Source organism: Notothenia coriiceps, unplaced genomic scaffold (genome assembly GCF_000735185.1).
Source record: "Notothenia coriiceps isolate Sejong01 unplaced genomic scaffold, NC01 NC01_scaffold00018996, whole genome shotgun sequence".
In the NCBI taxonomy this organism is placed as follows: domain Eukaryota; kingdom Metazoa; phylum Chordata; class Actinopteri; order Perciformes; family Nototheniidae; genus Notothenia; species Notothenia coriiceps.
In genome coordinates, this window is record NW_011351697.1 from 71,241 (window position 1) to 88,437 (window position 17,197).

Below are 17,197 nucleotides of genomic sequence, written 5' to 3' on the forward strand. Positions count from 1 at the left end.
TCCTCGGCCTGTGGTCAACCGTTCCACAAACATTAGGGCTGAAACCAACAAATATGTCTGTTCTGGATTCATTTGTTGGTTGTCTTCTGGATTTAAGAATTCACTGTTTGTAATATGTTAGATAATATGGAAAAAAGACAATCCTAGTTTTTAAGTGAAATATCCTGCCAACAATTTGCCAATAAAAAAGTGGAAGACTAATCTAGCTTTCTCTGTGGAGGTAAAAACTTCCTTGAAAATACATAAGTGGCGGTTTTAGACCAATTGGGGGGGGGGGGGGCGATGCTGGAACCAATTATTTTATGAGAGGGCCACATTTAAAGGGGGACAAAAGAGACAGTTTTCAAAATGTCATAAAGCACAAAAAAACATTAAATACCAGGATGGGTGTTTGTTTTAGTAACATGATCTGTGTCAATGACCTAGTTACAATTCTTTTAAAACTACATTTTTCAAAACAAAACTTATTCCTATTGAATTCGAAAAATCATAATAAATTCTCCTCCAAAAGGGGGCCCCCCTCCAAAAGGAGAATTCACCCACAGGGGGGGTCAAAGTTCAGAGTTACATGGGCACTGGCCCCTCTTGGCCCCTTCTAGAACCGCCCCTGGGAATACATGTTCTCATTTAAAAGTATACCAGACCAACCATCATTTTGTACTAAAATTAGGCCGGCAAATAGGCGTAACCAAGCAAAAAGGGGTAACCAAGCAAAAAGGTTGGCATTTTAGAAAAGTATGGAGAAAAAGGCAATCACAAAGAGTGAGGGAGACTGAGATAAAAGTTATCAATCACTGCAGAAATCACAAAGGAGGACAGTCATCAAATATTGTTACCAAGCTAAACGGAAGAGAACATGTCGTAAAGCAGGGGTGTCAAACTCAAGGCCCGGGGGCAAAATCCGGCCCGTGACCTAATTTTATGTGGCCCGCAAGAGCTTGCAAAGAATATTATTACAATACAATTGGTGTAATTGTTGAATATTTACTTTCAATTATTTGACCTAGACTTCTGCTTTCAGGCGTAGTTATTTAGGAAGATATTACCAGAACTGATAATAATCCAATGCAGGGCCAACAATGTAATATAATACATTATTTAATATATATTATATATTTACATATGTATATTTACCATAATGCTGATGTGGCCCGGGATGAAATTGAGTTTGATACCCCTGTGTAAAGCATGTAACATTTCTGCCTCTTTGTATACCCGGACAAACAAAGACTACGTTAGTCGAGTGCTCAAGTTATAGTTTTAAAAAGGAGGAGGAGTGTGGAAGAAATGATAACATGACAAACTTATAATGGTTTTGGTACGCCTCGAACAAGCCGGCCCCAACATGCCGCTCATTAGCAGCTGCTCAAACACTGACAGGCCTGTTCCCAGGAAGAATACATTAATGGATTATCAGAGGAGACGAGCGTTTACTTCTCGAGACAAGACCAGACAAGAGCTAGCATTCCTGCAGAGACAAATGGGCGAGGATATACACTAGACATTTCTGTCTCAAAAATCTGCATAAGTAGCTTCTGTACTGATGAAATAAACGGTCCACTCAGCAGTGGTGTAAAGTAATTAAGTACATTTACTCACGTGCTGTACTAAAGAACACTTTTGAGGGACTTGTACTTTATTTGAGTATTTCAAATGTTTGCTTAAATCAGACTTTAGTTATACGTGGATTAAGTTCACAAGCTAACCCGCAATATACAAAGACATTAAAACTAGCTGCACCTTTACCAGCTTTGATAACACTTCAATGCATCAATAACAACACTATATATTTTAATATATACAATATATATTATTCTGAAATGGACCAATCTGCATAACAATACTTTTAATGTTGTTACTTTAAGCATATTTAGATGCTTATACTTTCAAACCTTTACTCCAGTAACATTTGCAATTCAGAACTTTTACTTGTAACAGAGTATTCCTACACTCTTGTACTTCTACTTTAAGTACAAGACCTGAGTACTTGTCCCACCTCTGCCACACAGGCATCAGAAGGTCAAATGTTCACCTAACTGACTCAATGCTGAAATAGCTGTATAAAGCTTGGATTCAACAGAGGGAAACGAAAAACACAGAGATGCCAAGTTTGCATTTTTTTATCTGCAACATAAGCGCTTTGGTTCAAGCTGGCAGTTGGAACAAGCTCTTCATAAGAAAGACAATTTCATAACCATTTTGTTTTGTTTTAAATTCCCCACCATTTGACAGCGCAATTTTCCTCAGCTGAAATCCAACTTGTTAACATGTATACTGCCTGTCTTTAAAATGTAAAACAGTGAGGTGAAACAGGAAAAGTAATGGGTACAGATACAAAAATATTGTACTGAGTATATACAAATTATGAACTCAAGTTGTTTGGATTTTCAAATATCTTTTAAACTAAAGGATGACTTATTTCTTTATACGTTTTGAACATTCTCCCACTTCTTAAGCTAAATAAACTCTTCAAAAGCCTCTGCTAGACAAGTTAATTGCCACAAAGCTGGAAACAGGGCTGTACATTTAGCATATCCTTAAAGGAGCCCTATTATGCTTTTTGGGTTTTCCCTTTCCTGTAGTGTGTTATGTAGGATTGTATGCATGTAAATGGTCTGCAAAGGCTAAAATCCCAAAGTTCCCTCCAGAGGGAGAGTGCACTGATCCGCAGATCCCCACAGCCATAATGCCGCTAGCATGGGATAAAAACAACTGGAGGAAAGAGAAAGGTGTCTGCGTGTCTGTGCTCCACGTTTAGATAACTCAAGACTTGTTGAGGTACAAAGCAGCGGTTGCCACAACACCTTTCCCCCAGAAGAGCATCCTACCTCACAGCAATTTCACAATTGGTGGGTTTTGGGCTGAGAGCTTATCAGGCTGACATTTCCAGGATGGAAAAGGAACAAAGGGAGAGGTGTTGAGATATATGACAACAAAAGAGTGTAAGAGGATCGTGTTGGATCACCAGATGTTAATTTGGAATAAAACAAGGCAGATTCAGAGCAAAGAGGCGGGGAGGTTTATGAGGGCTGACATGCTGCGTGTTCCGAGGAAGCGTGCACAAACACTCCTGTCAGCGCTCAGCCTCACCAGGAGCCACCTGGGAATCCTGCTGAGCTTGTAAACGCAACGCTACAACACACATTCAGATGCTCAGTAATAGTCTGCTGTATGGAACTGAGCGGGCATCAGTGTGACTCACACAGAAACATGAAAAACACATGAAATGTCCGACGACATGCACGTGCACACAGAGTCCAGTGTGATCACGTATTGATCTGTTTAATTAAGCCCCAACTCCTGTTACCCCTGGCAACACTCCCTCTATGCCGCATCGATAGTCGCCATAGCAACTGACAGCCAGAGGAGACGGCACTCTTTGTTCTCGATGTCACGGGAAGAGACCTGATTGGCTGTATGAAACGAGCAGGGCGGAGGTGTTGTGACGGTCAAGTGGATAAGTTTGTGTAACATTGCCAATGTTTGGGGTAAAAAAACAGTTTATATTCATTCTATTTTAAGACTTTTTTTCGGAAAGTGCAGCAGCTTAAGAATACCTTCACAATTTGCTGTTATATATATATATACTGAATATATATATATATTGTTTATTATTACATTTTTTACAAACTAAAATGACACTTAAAGCAGTTACTTATGGAGGCCCTTTTGTGCTTTTTGGGGTTTCTCTTGCCTGTAGTGACATCACTATGTAATACTCGCACTTCTATTGGCTAGCGCTCCAACACATTGAATGCGATTTTGTTAATGTACTATATCATAAAAAAACAAATCATGTTCTAATTTTCAGAGTAAAATGTAACCTTTGGGAAAGCATGGATGTATTGATTGATTCTACACGTAGAGCAGAATACACCTTTTCATCAGTGTGCAGCAACTGCTTGTGTGTTGTGTTTGATCAATATATTCACTTACTCAACTTCTAACATTTATAAACATATATATTTGCCAATAACTCAAGTCAAACGTAGACTTAGCAATTAGAAAAGAGCAAATTAAAAGTTTGAGCTTTCATAAAATATGGTTGAATTTATTTAGTGTTTGTTTTCGCAAAAGATGTAGCATCTTGTGCTAGTTGTCTTTTTATGTGGATTGATTTGACTAAATGAGCCATGCTTTTAAAGTTAGGCTTCAACAATCATTAAGACATGTTTCTTGATGTCTGAAGAAAAGAAAAGCAGTCAGTAGCTTTAAGAAAGTATTTGAAGTATCTAAGTATTTTTTTGCGAATTTTATAATGTTTTGTTGACAAGAACTTACTGTTAAAGAAGCATACATAGATTTCATTGCAGAAGAAAAAACTGACAACCCAACATTAATCACTTATACTATTATATACAGCAGTGGCTTATTTACATATCCAGCAGACATGAAGATATATTAGCATACATTTAGAGTCATGTTTCATGAATCCTAATGGTACTATAATCACTCTGCTTTTAGCTCTTTTAGCAACAATCACTTATCAGCTGCTGAGAAATGTCTACTAGACTTTCTTTTTCCTTGTCAAGAAGCCAAACTGGTGAGATTAATAATGTTTTTTAACTATTTCATAATATGAAGAACAGCTGCGAGAAGTATGAAACGTCATAAACACTTGTATAAATATTCTACTGTATTTATTACAAGATACAAAAAAACAGCTCAGATTTACATAACAGGTGGCCAACACACCTACACACCCCCCCCCCACACACACACACACACACACACACACACACACACACAAACACACTTATTCTCAGCTTAAAACACTACATTAACAGTTGTATTGACAATATTCACACTTATTACGCTTTTTCTGTGAAAGCAACCTCGAGTGACCGACAGTCTGGAACTGGAGCTGGCAGGTGGGGTTTTTTGTGTGTGTATTTGTGTGTTAGTGTGTGTGTTTACAGAGCTGTGTCTCTGTCTCCAGCTGGGGCTGTTTGTGGTGAATAATCTGGATTTGCTTAACTTGGTTTAAAGAGGTGTTGAGTCACCGCTGGCATGAGATGGAGCATCGTAGCGGTAAATATGTAGGTCAGCAGTCAACCTCTAATACAATGATACTGCTGAAGCAAACACACACTTTTTTAACCAGATGATCATCTCCGCGCTGATTGCTTATCTCCGTCTACATAAGCTTGGGCCTGTTGCAATAACATCTTTAAAAAATATATATATTTCAATTAAAGCTGCAAGCAGAGATGATCGGGCCTTCGCACACCTTCAGACGTTGGGGGGTTTCCAGGATCCCTTTGGCCGCAGCATTGAATCACCATCGTCATGACCTGATCCGTATCAATAACCTGATTTGTTCTGATTATGTGCGCATAAAAAACACACACACACACACACACACACACACACACACACACACACACACACACACACACACACACACACACACACACACACACACACACACACAAAACTTGGCACACACGTTAACATTGATGAACTTAGTTAACTGATATGGTTGTTGATTTTTGGTGTGGCAAGGTTGTTCTATAGAACCCCCAAAAACCTTAATGAAGCAGAACCCCCGCTGTACGTGACACCAAGCCTGTTTAATATCTAACATCTAGGTGTCAGGTACAGCGAGGTTCATCATTGTTAACGTGTGTGCCAAGTTTCATACACATACATCGCTAAGCCCGAAAAATAAGTACTTCCTGTCTCATAGCAACAATGCAGTACCTCAGCAACAGCATTCTACGACACTGCACAAGCCTCATCGTCTGGCAAAGTGAAGGTCACAGTTAACTTTAGAAGCAAATCAGCAGACAATGAAAATAGAGATAGACAGAGCTACATTGTTTAAACTCAAGTAGAAAAGTTATACATTTATTGACTTAACTCAATAATGTGATTTAATAAAGTTTGATGCTAACATTAGCAACTTTATGCTACTGGTTTGCCACACTGAGTGAGGCTGTAGCAGGGCCCTGTGTTGAATCCAGAGAACATGTGTATTCATCCTATGAACTCAAGTTTCTACTAGTTCATTTGTTGTTCCTGCTGTAAAAATGACCATAGTCACGCTTAATGATTCTCAAAAGATGAACCCTTACTATTTAAGATATACCAATATATCTCTTAATCTAAAAGGCTAGTTGTCATGACAGTTTCTGAGAAAATCCATTCCCTCAGTGAGAATAAACTATTTTGATTTCAATTTCAGGAAAGAAAGCTAGCTTTACAGCATACAGACATGTTGAATGTTCCTGAGTGTATTTTTTATCAACATAAAATAAAATGAGATTAAGCTGTGAAAAGTATTGCCATATAATAAATACAATTGGTAAAGTAAAGGAAAAATCGTAATTATTTAAAAAAGATTTTTTTTTTTTCTAAAATGATAATCACTAGCAAAAAAGGGAACCAGCATGAACTCTCGTGACATTGAGACACAGAAAGTGAAAAGACCTGTCATTCCAGGAGATGGAGCTCTGCCGCTATGCTTTACAATCATTCCCTATTAACAATAATGTCTTAAATGATCGTAGTAGATCAAATGCTATTCATCAAAGTTATTCAGAATAGATCTGATTTTGATCTGAAACCAACTGGAGTCGTAGTAAAAGACTCAAATTGATGGCCATTTCTACGCAGTTCTCGAACCATGTGAGTATATTTTTTTATCTGTAGCATCATACTTACGAGACATTATACTGAACAAGAACAATACAAAACTTTTTTGAAAAAAATCTACTTAACTTAAACTAGCAAATTATCTCTAAAAACTAAATCAAACAAACTAAAATGTTGCCAAAAATAAAGAAATGAATGGAATGAAAACTAATTGAACATTCTAGACTATTATACTTGAACTGTAGAAAGAAGATGAAATATAAAACCTTTTGATGTAGGCGTATGTCACCCGGTCATGGAGATACAAACCGAAAATCCGAGACATGAAGCTACATACAGACAGATTTATTCAAAGATACCACACGGACGCTTTGGCCTCCCCCTGCGACAATACCTGTATTACTGTACAAAACCACAGCAGAACAAGAGCAGCCAATATCTGCGTTCCACCTTCCCACACACAGTAACACAAACACTATGAATCACTCTTGCTTTCTGTGATGAAACAAACGCCTCCAATTTGTTCCAGAAACCAAAGAGAGCTTCTCTACCTCCAAAACCTTCTGAATCTCCCCTCCTCCCACAGCCCTCTGACATTTCACATTCTACTTCCTCATCCCCTCTTTCTCTTTTTCTAACAGAGCTAGCTACTGCTAATCCAGACAGAAAAATATAGAAATGTATCATGACTCTTTAGCAATAACCCTCATCTGAAAGAATGAGGAAGTCAAAAACAAGATGTTAAAGCTGTTAAAACTAAATGACAAGACATTATTTCTCATTTATAAAACATATCCTGTCCCAGGTGACTAAACGCTTACGGCTTTCTCACTCGTTCTAGTTTATTTTCTGTTTCTTGTGGTTGCATATTTGTTTTTATTTATCTTACAAGGGGATTTCCTTTCAGGGAGACAGAGTTCATTTCCGTTCAGGAACAAACTTTTGAGTACATGAAAGTTAAATGTTCTAAAGCCTAATCTCTGATCAGATCTCTTGATAATATTATAAAAACTGGAAGATGGAAACCAACTAAGCAGAGAAACAAGACACACTTTCCACACAGTCCAATAAACTACTGATGAAGATATAAATTGATTAATCTTTCAGTCGAATTATCGAAAATAAATTGGTAAAGTATCCAATATCAAACATTCCTTGGTTTCAGCGTCTTAAATGTTAAAACAATTGCTGCTTTTCTCTGTTTATTGCTACTTGAATTTCTTTTTTTGGCTTTCGGACGATTGAAAACAAGCAATTTTAATATGTCAACCTGGACTTTGAGAGGTTGTAACAGTCCATTTTCACACTTTGATGTCAACCTTAAGGTCTACTGAAGTTTCATTACAAAAAAATATATGTTGCAATCCAGAAACAAAAACATGTAGCCTTGCAGCTGTTTGTTAAATATCATAAACTGAAATAAGCGCAGTGATGCCCGATGCCTACTGTAGGCCTCTTCAAACCCAGATGCAGCACATTGCATCCAATTTCAATTGAATCTTCTTGGCACTAGTTAATAGATGGATACCTTATAGTACATGGTGCGGAACATTTAAAACGTTATCAGGTGGTTTAAATTTGTTTCTCAATATTTTATTTTTGTATTGATGGTTTTATCAGTCTTCTTTGTAATTGCCATAACTTCAAAGCTGCTTCATTTTTGGTCTTTTCATATTCAGGAAAGGTTCCCTAATTTGGGTAATCTCTTGGTTAGGTGGTTTTTGCAATAAGGAAACATCTTTGGGGAATACCAATATGATTTTAGAAAGATTTCAGCAGAGAGGACATGATGGAGTGTTTCTTACCCGCAGTCAGGCGCCGGGCACCATCGGCAGTCCGGGTCAGAGGCCAGGCACCTCCGCAGCAAGAACTCCTCATACTTCTCCAGCAGGGCCGCGTCGTCCAAGATGTCCGCCACCTGCCGCGGAGACAGTCTCTCGGCACATTCAGGGCAGCTGAGCTGGACTCTGCTCTCTGTGATCTCAATGCGGAGGTACTGGCGCAGGCAACAGAGGCAGGAGCGGTGGCTGCAGCCCAGCAGCTCAGGCAGCTGCTCAGGGGGCTGGAGCACCAGGCACAGGGGGCACTCCAGGAGGCTGGCATCCCCAGAGGAAGGGGCTCCATACAGGGACGGCTGGCTGGAGGAGAGTGGCTCTGAGGCCGTGCCGGAGGCAGCGTCCTGGGGGGTCGTGGTGGCGGTGGTTGTTGTGGGAGTAGCAGAGGCTGCAGGGGGTGCTGAGCTCAAGGCAGAAGGGGGAAGCGGTTGTTGTGTGTGGTGATGTTGGTGGAGATGGGATAAAGGGGTGGCTGCTGCTCCTTTGGGGCCCCTGGCACCCCGTTTGCTTCGGAAGAGGCTGTGGAAGGAGATGCGGCTGTGGCGTTTGCCAGCCGCACGGCACTTAGGGTTAGGGATGCCGCTCACCAAGGAGTGAGGTAACTCGGAGTCCTTTTCTGATCCCATGATCCCAGAAGAGACACACAGGCCCGGATATTGCCCCCCGAGACACTTTAATGTCTTGTAGAGGGACACTTAGCTTCACAAAAACACACTCAGTCACACACACAAGGGAGGACTTGTCCCCTGTGAGAACCAAACTGGAATGCAAATTATATCTGAGTTCCTCTTAGAGAAACTTGGCCAGTCACCTCCTTTTCTTCCTTTTATGAGAAAAGAAAACGTTTCCCGTAAAGAGTAAAATAACAGTGACGTAAAAACTGAAAATGAAAGTTCAATGTGAAAAATAAATCCCCTTAAGTTCCCAATGTTTCTCTTAAACAGGAAAGGTTCTCAAAGAAGTTGCAATTCTTTCATCTCCCAGGCAGACGTCGAGGTGACACATTACTGCGATTATCAAAATGTTCATGTCTGTTCCGATTAATGACTCACCTTAAAAAATATACAGGGTAAAAAAAGAATGAAAAACGGAATCATCCACAGGTCAGTCTGAATGTTATGATTTATCCTCAGAATGGATTGAATTCTCCTCAACTGAGCCTCTACTCAGCTCGTCTTCCTCTGTTCTTGTTGAACGCCGGTCTCTCTCTGAATGCTGTTTTCTGTCAGGAAGAGGAGAGCAGGAAGTTAGCACAAAGAGCATGCTCAGTATGACACACACCTCGCTCCCTCCCTCTCTTTTTGTCTCAGCTTTGCTCTTCCTGGGTTTCAATTTGATCATTAACTATTGTGACCGTGAACTGATAACCCGTCTGGGCTGAAGCATTTAAATACACACACACAGATACACACAAGCTAATGCTACACTGTATGTGTTAAATAACCTTAATTAAAAAGGTTCAATTCAAATGAGAAGCATGTTATAGTGAAATACATGACATCATCGACCAGTCTCTCTGTATATATAAATAAATATATAATCTCCATCATGCTGAGTACCACAAGCTCTTCCTCCACTTCACACTGCGCTGCTAGTGCCGTTGCCATGGTGACGCTCACTATGAGCGAGGCAACAGAGACCCACTCTGTGACTGGCACACACACACACACACACACACACACACACACACACACACACACACACACACACACACACACACACACACACACACACACACACACACACATCTGTGTGTGTGTGTGTGTGTGTGTGTGTGTGTGTGTGTGTGTGTGTGTGTGTGTGTGTGTGTGTGTGTGTGTGTGTGTGTGTGTGTGTGTGTGTGCCAGTCACNGAAAAGTGCTATTTTTGCCATAAAGTGTAGCAATAGCATATTTAGGAATATAGTACATTTCAGAGATTCAGGTAGCCTATAGGTAGGTAGACCTTCTGTAAACTATAACACTTTGTTTTTTAAGTATAACACAATACTTTCAAGTACATTCAGAACATTGGAAACCCTGACTATTAGAAAACATCTCTCTGTTGCTTCAGAGGCCATAACAGACTTTGTTGATTTACCAACAGTTGATTTAAAAAATCTAATAAATTTCAGTCCAACTCTCTCAATAACCTTGCCAAACAAAAACAGTTCAACATAAAGTGCCAGTTGCACCAACCACGTAATAAATAGTTCAACATAAAATAAAATAAAAAAGTGCCAGTGATTGACCTCAATCCCTCCTATTCTTCCAATATCCTGATGAAAAATCAAATCTCTCTGTTGCATAGGCCACTGTTTGATCAACGCGAATTGGGTGTGGGTCCTTGTACTCTGAGTCGGGCTAACGTCCACGCTAGCTTCCACGCTAGCTGCTATACTTGAGGCATTGAGGATACTTGAGGCTTGATGTGCTGCGGTGATATGCGAATTCCTTTTTGCATAATTTGCAAACAACCGTGCTCTTATTGACGCTTCCATCCGTCCGTTTTTTAAAACAAAATGTCCCATTCACGGGGCCAACCAAAGCGGTCTCATCAGCTTCTTCGTTCACGTTTGACTATTGTTCACTGTGGTTTGTTGTTGTCTGAAGTAATGAACGTTAGTTGGTGCTCCAGTATAATCGGTACCCCCGAAACTCATCCAGTGAGAAACGTTCCGCGGTGCAAAAATAAGTGCGATTAAAATGCGTTAATTTTTTTAACGCGTTAATTTTTGTGTAATTAATTAATCTTAATTAACGCGTTAAAGTCCCGGCCCTAATGTTTACATTTATATTTAAGAAGTACAATATAAGACAAGCACAAGTTTCATTTGTGGGCCATATTCCATTATACCTTTTGAATTTGGGCTGATTCAAAATGGTCCGCGGGCCGTAGTTTGGACACCCTTGCTCTATACTAATGAGAATATAGTAAAGATTACTTTGTCTTTAACACAGTTGGCCTTTAATCTGCTGCTGCTCTTGATTAGCAAGGTTTTCTGTAGTTTTTTGAAAATTATCTTTAAACCAGAGAATTTAAAGGACATGTTGTTCAAATATGCCAATGTTTGAGCTCCTAATTGTTCACTGTCTGCAGACAATTGTGGCTAAACTCTGTTTTGCTTATCAGAACCTCCTGAGGAAGACACTGATTAATCTGCCTGCACACAGCAATAGTTTATCCGTTTTCTTCGGGGGTCATTTCTTATCTTGTACGATGGTGCTGTGAATCACAAGGACATACTGAGGACAAGTGGACAAAACAATAAGTCATGTCACAAACACTAGGTGATAACATGTTGAGCTGTGTCTTTAGCATACTTGTTTTTAAGTTATTCTGTTTATATTATACCCACCCCACATTTATGTTTGGATCTCTTTCACCTATTAATAACATCTATTGTATTATCCATATCGAGAATACCTTTCATGTGTAAAACCCAATTGTGTGGATGATGTGGCCAAATGCATGTTTTTGAGAAGTAATGTGTACATCTACTAAGCTCTTGGAGATTAGAAAATGCCATTACGCTTTGATTTAAATCCCTATCAGATGCACATTGGGACAAATATTTGAGCTCCATTTGAATGTAAATTCATTCTATAGTCAACCAATCGACCGTCTCCCTGCAGGGAGTAAAATAATGTAATAATAATGTGTAAGAATGTGTTTGTATTATGTAATGTAATGTAAGGGAACATCTATTGGGAAATAACAAAGTGAGGTTTTAACAAAAATGAATCCAAAGGAATGAGACGTTCACTAAATGTCAAATTATTTCAAACTTAATGAGAACATCAATACAATACATTAATGCTTACCAATAGCAGCATTCCCTAAAGGTTAGTATACCTTCAAAATCATATATAGCTATAAATATGTCTTAATACAATTATGGTTTCAGTTGGAATGTGAGTGATATTGGGTTTTAAAATGGGAATTTTCTGAAAAAAAGTTGTGTAGCTCGATTATAATAAATATAAAGGTTAAGAAAACGTCATCTTGTGTGCCTCTGCAGAGATATTCTGTGTACAGTGTGACTCAAAATATGTGACTGAAACAATATTTAAACAAAGCAAAGTATGGGATGCACAGTTTGTTGTTCATGGAGTCACAGCCCAGCTGACAGACACTTCACCTGATCTAACACAGAAATAACCCTTTAAAAAAAGGCCTTCAACTTCATTAACCGTCGAAAAATCCTTTGATTAACTTCAAATGGTCCACACCGTTGCCTTGAAGCAATTTTTCCAAAACATTAACCAAGAGAGCGTTATTCATCACCGTAGATTACTTACATACAGCCGCTTCTTTTCCATGGGACTGTGCTTTGAGCACATCAAGCACATTGGTAAACAATGCTTACACTTTCCCACAATGCACCTCTCCTCTCATAAATCGGTTCAGCATAACCCCCTGAAATATGCTATATAAAATGCAAGCAGTGAAGGACATTCTGAAGCAGGAAACATAGCATGTGAAAAGTTGCAAGTATGCACTGCTAACCCGTGTCGGTAATAATACATTGGATGGTGATAAATAGTGACCAGATTTATAGTGAGATGTAAAAGATAGATAACTAAACTTAATTTTAGCCTTGCCATTAATATTCATTTTGGACATTTAAACTTGTATTTATGCATTAAACATTTTTATTTAAATGTAAATGTAATGCATACAAAGTTAGTTAAATAACAAGAAGGAAATAAAAAGGTTTAACTACTTAGCTGAATTGCTTTGTTGTTGTCTTGAAGCATAAACTCTACTTTTGTGTAGTTTATAGCACCCACACAGAAACAACTCTGCTAGGCTATGCCAAATGTCCTACAATTAGCTATGGACCAGTTTCACCTGGGGATAGGACATCACTGAATTGTAATGAGTAGCTTTTCAGCATCTTTATTTTTCTTGCAAAATGCAAATTCAAGCTGGCTTCAAAGATTTCCTCTTCGAGGAAGAAAAAAAAAGATGTGGTCTTGGTTACCAAATATTTGGTTTGGCCAATCTCAAAAAGAGACAGCAGGTATTTGAAAAGTTGCTCCACATTATGATAAACCTGGTGTATGTAAGAGTAGTTTATCAATATTTCATGGGATCCATGAATACATTAGGTGTGATGCAACTTTGAGCCAGCCAGCAAAGAAATTATGCAATTTAACGCAGCTTTAAAATGTAGTTTCTATCAGGTTTACATCAGGGTTGCCATTTATAGGGTAGGACAGTTTGTCGGATAACCACACAAAAAGCTTTGCCTACTTAGATGAGCCAGTTAACTGTACATTATAGTAAAACAAAAGTCATTTAAACCTTTATTTTAGAAACTGGGTTGGGTGAACTTAAATGTATCATCTGCATCAAACAATAGGTAGTGGAAAATTGGAGACTGAAAAAAAAATCTGTCTGTTTTTCACACTAAAGAGAAGACAACTCAGCTTACATCAAACAAATAAAGGTCCACCAAACACCTGATCCAAGAATATACAAATCTTGAAACAATATTCTAGCAGTGCCTCCTATGTTCGCCACAAAATAAATATTATTATTTTATATTCTTTCAACTGTACTGTAATTTTTCTTTATGAGCCTCCATTGTTATCCTATTAATTACATATTTGTAAATTAAATGTACACGTTTTGCATAATACCGGGCTTGGCCATTTTGACTAACAGGTGGTTGCCGAAGCAGATCATTGCCTGGATCCAACTCAACTTTAGGCGGCAGTGGCTCGTCTGTAGGGACTTGGTCTTGGAACCAAAGGGTCGCCGGTTCACGTCCCAATCGAACACGAAAAAAATGGAGTGAGCTGGTTGCTGGAGAGGTGCCAGTTCACCTGCCGAGGCACCTAACCTCGAAACTGCTTCCTTGGCGCCGGGTACCTGGCAGCCTCTCTGCTCTGCCTTTCTCCTATCTGCATGTGGTTGTGTGTATGCATGTATATCCTCTCTTGTGTGTGTAATGTGTGTACACACAACAGTGGAGAAAGACATTTCCCTGTAAGGGGTTAATAAAGTATGTCTTCCTCTTTGCCCCTTTTTGGTTAGTCTCAAGTTTCGTTACTGCCTGCCATGGCGATGTCTATAGCTCTTCAAGGGTTCTTCAGAAAGCTATGGAGGACATTGATGTTTTATTATAAGGTCACACATTCCAGCTCACACTCCCACGCCTTGAACTGTTGTTGAGAACAGAGAAACTTCCCATTCACATACTTCAGGGAAGCTCAAACATCACAATGCAGTAACAATGATGAAAACATATTTGAGTCGAAAGATGCTTTGATCTTTATGTGAAATGTATAAAGTATACAATTAAAATATGCATGGTTTAATAAAGCATGGGCCTATTGTTTGCATTTAACCACAGGTGGGAAGTAACTATAAGTACATCTACTCAAGTACTGAAGTAATGTTGAGATACTTGTACTTTACTTGATCATTCTCGTTTTATGCTTCTTTGTACTTCTACTTCACTACGATTCATAGGTAAATCGTGTACTTTTACTCAACTAAATGTATTTTGTACCTTTAGTTACTTTGCAAGATCTGAGTACTTCTCCCACCTCTGCATTTAAATACACATCTCTCTGAGCCAATAAGAAATGCTGGATGCATTTAGCTCATCCACACAGTAGCTCAGTCAGTGGCCTATCAGAGCAAAACAAAACAAAAACAACTGAACTGTACAAACGGAGCAATTAAAGTTAATTTCACGCATCTGCAGTTTGTGATCCAGCAGACACCGAGGCATTCATCATAATTAGTTGAGATGCTGAGATACCCTCAAGTCCTATCAATCAGCAAGCCACCTCTGGCCCTGACGCAGAGCTGCAGAGCGTCTGCACTGCTGAGCAGGTCCTGAGCTGTCAGCAGCTCTTCATTGACGAGTATAATGCCACCTGCAGCAAGAAAAGGGCAGCAAGGACTGTCATCAACCTTTTCCACCCAGGCAACCACCTGTTCCAAAAACCCTCCTCTGGGAGACACGAGCCGTCTGTAACGACCAAATCCACCTGTTCTTTTAGAAGCTTCTTGCCAAGAGCTGACATCTGACTGACACCAAGTCCTCCAGTGATTTACCCAGTGCGAGCCCACAAAAGCAAGTTAGCCTTGTTACTGTCAGAGCTTATCACACGTCATCAATTATTTTTCCTTTTGAGAACAGCCTTGCATCACAATTTGTACAACATTTTAACTACACTGTGTACATTTTATCTCTAGGTGTAATAGCTGCTAATGGGACAGATGCCTTTAGTTAAATTATATTGCATTGCGGTAAAGATCAAACAACTAATGAGTCCGGTGTTTCCTACTTTTGTTTCTGCATGTCACACATTTACAAGTTAGCTGTATGCTACTCTTCTTTATGAATGTCGACTGCCACCTGCACTCTTTTATTCCCCACACTTTTCTTACAATAAGAATAGAAAATGAACGCCTTAAAATGCACATAACTAATTGCACTAATTGGTAATCTGGTTAACAAAACAAAAGTGCACAATGTTAGCAACAGATTGGAACCTTGGGAAATCCCATTGGGAAAAGTGCAGCCAATGAGCTTAAACCAAAGACAACCATGCAACAACCTCGATTTTTCTGCATCTCTCATATTAAACTAGATAAACATCTTACATTAAATGTTTAGTGAGACAGTGACAAACAAATATGCAGCACCTGTTAAATTCTCCAGCGCCTGCTCTTGTAGAACTATAATACCACCACATAAGGGGCTGCATTTAATTTTTAAATGTCTTTCATGTCGTTCATTTTTTGGAAATATTTGTAGACCTCCTTATTTGGAACATGTAAGTCCCAATGCACTGCACTTCTTGTCACCATTATCTCTAATGTTGCTCTGGAGAGGGTCTGTAGACACTCCTGTGCTTCCTCTGTGACAGCACCAGCTGCTTCTGTTCACCTGGAACTTACAGTATGAGCCTCACTAAGGTGTACCACACCGGAGGTTCATGTTATAGTGTAACGTTAGATCCAGCCTCCACCGTGCAGGTACTCATGTCAACCAGTAGCAGTCATGCTGTAATGAGGACTATAAACCATAACCAAAAAAAGAGCCCCAGGTCCAATTCTGAATTGAAACTTCCAACTGTTCCTTAACTAAATTCAATTTATTGTAGGACAAAAGTTGGCTTTGTGTGTATGGTTTCTGTAGAAAACATATTTTTCAGAGCACAGTTTTAATTTCCATATTCTGCTTTTGATCTACCACCAAGAGAACCATGTCAACTGATATTGAAAAGGGGGTGATGTATAAAAATAGGGTTTTTATAAAACAAAATCCAAGTAACCTACACAAATCTTATTTTCTCCTCAATACTCAATACTATTCTGATCTTTCATCACCTGTGTACTTAAATACATTGCACCACGAAAAGAGTTGAATTGTATCTCAACATGGAGTACTACCGGCGGAATTGGTGGCAGATACTGTACCTGCTGAGACTCATCCCTGTTCTATGTCCCAGCCCACATAGAGTGTCTTGCTGCGATTAAAAGCAGCCTTTGAGGAGGATACATGACATGCAGGTGTGCATCACATGACGTACAGCTGCAACGCTAGGCTTAGTTTTCACTCTTTTTTGACGCTATCCTTATTTTAACTTCATGTGTCTCAAAAACTGCATACATTTATGTTTTGGTTCAATTATCCTCAGAACCTTTTTCCAATTGTATTCTAATTAATAATATAAATGAATAACAATAGTTTTTTGGAACAGGTACTTTGTAATCTTGATAAATGAAGGAAGTTGAGAGGCAACGCCATATAATTT

The 17,197-nt window shown here is 39.1% G+C and overlaps 1 protein-coding gene across 2 annotated transcripts in view; it reads right to left on the reverse strand.

Annotated features, from left to right (window-relative positions):
• The window catches only part of rnf19b (ring finger protein 19B), a 28,574-nt gene extending 18,924 nt beyond the window's left edge, over positions 1-9,650 (reverse strand). For both annotated transcript variants that reach the window (XM_010777994.1, XM_010777993.1), the window contains exon 1: positions 8,403-9,650. In XM_010777994.1, coding sequence (XP_010776296.1) covers positions 8,403-9,058 — 656 coding nt within the window. In that variant the 5' untranslated portion in view covers positions 9,059-9,650. The remainder of the gene's footprint in view (positions 1-8,402) is intronic.
• Between the last annotated feature and the right edge of the window lie 7,547 nt (positions 9,651-17,197).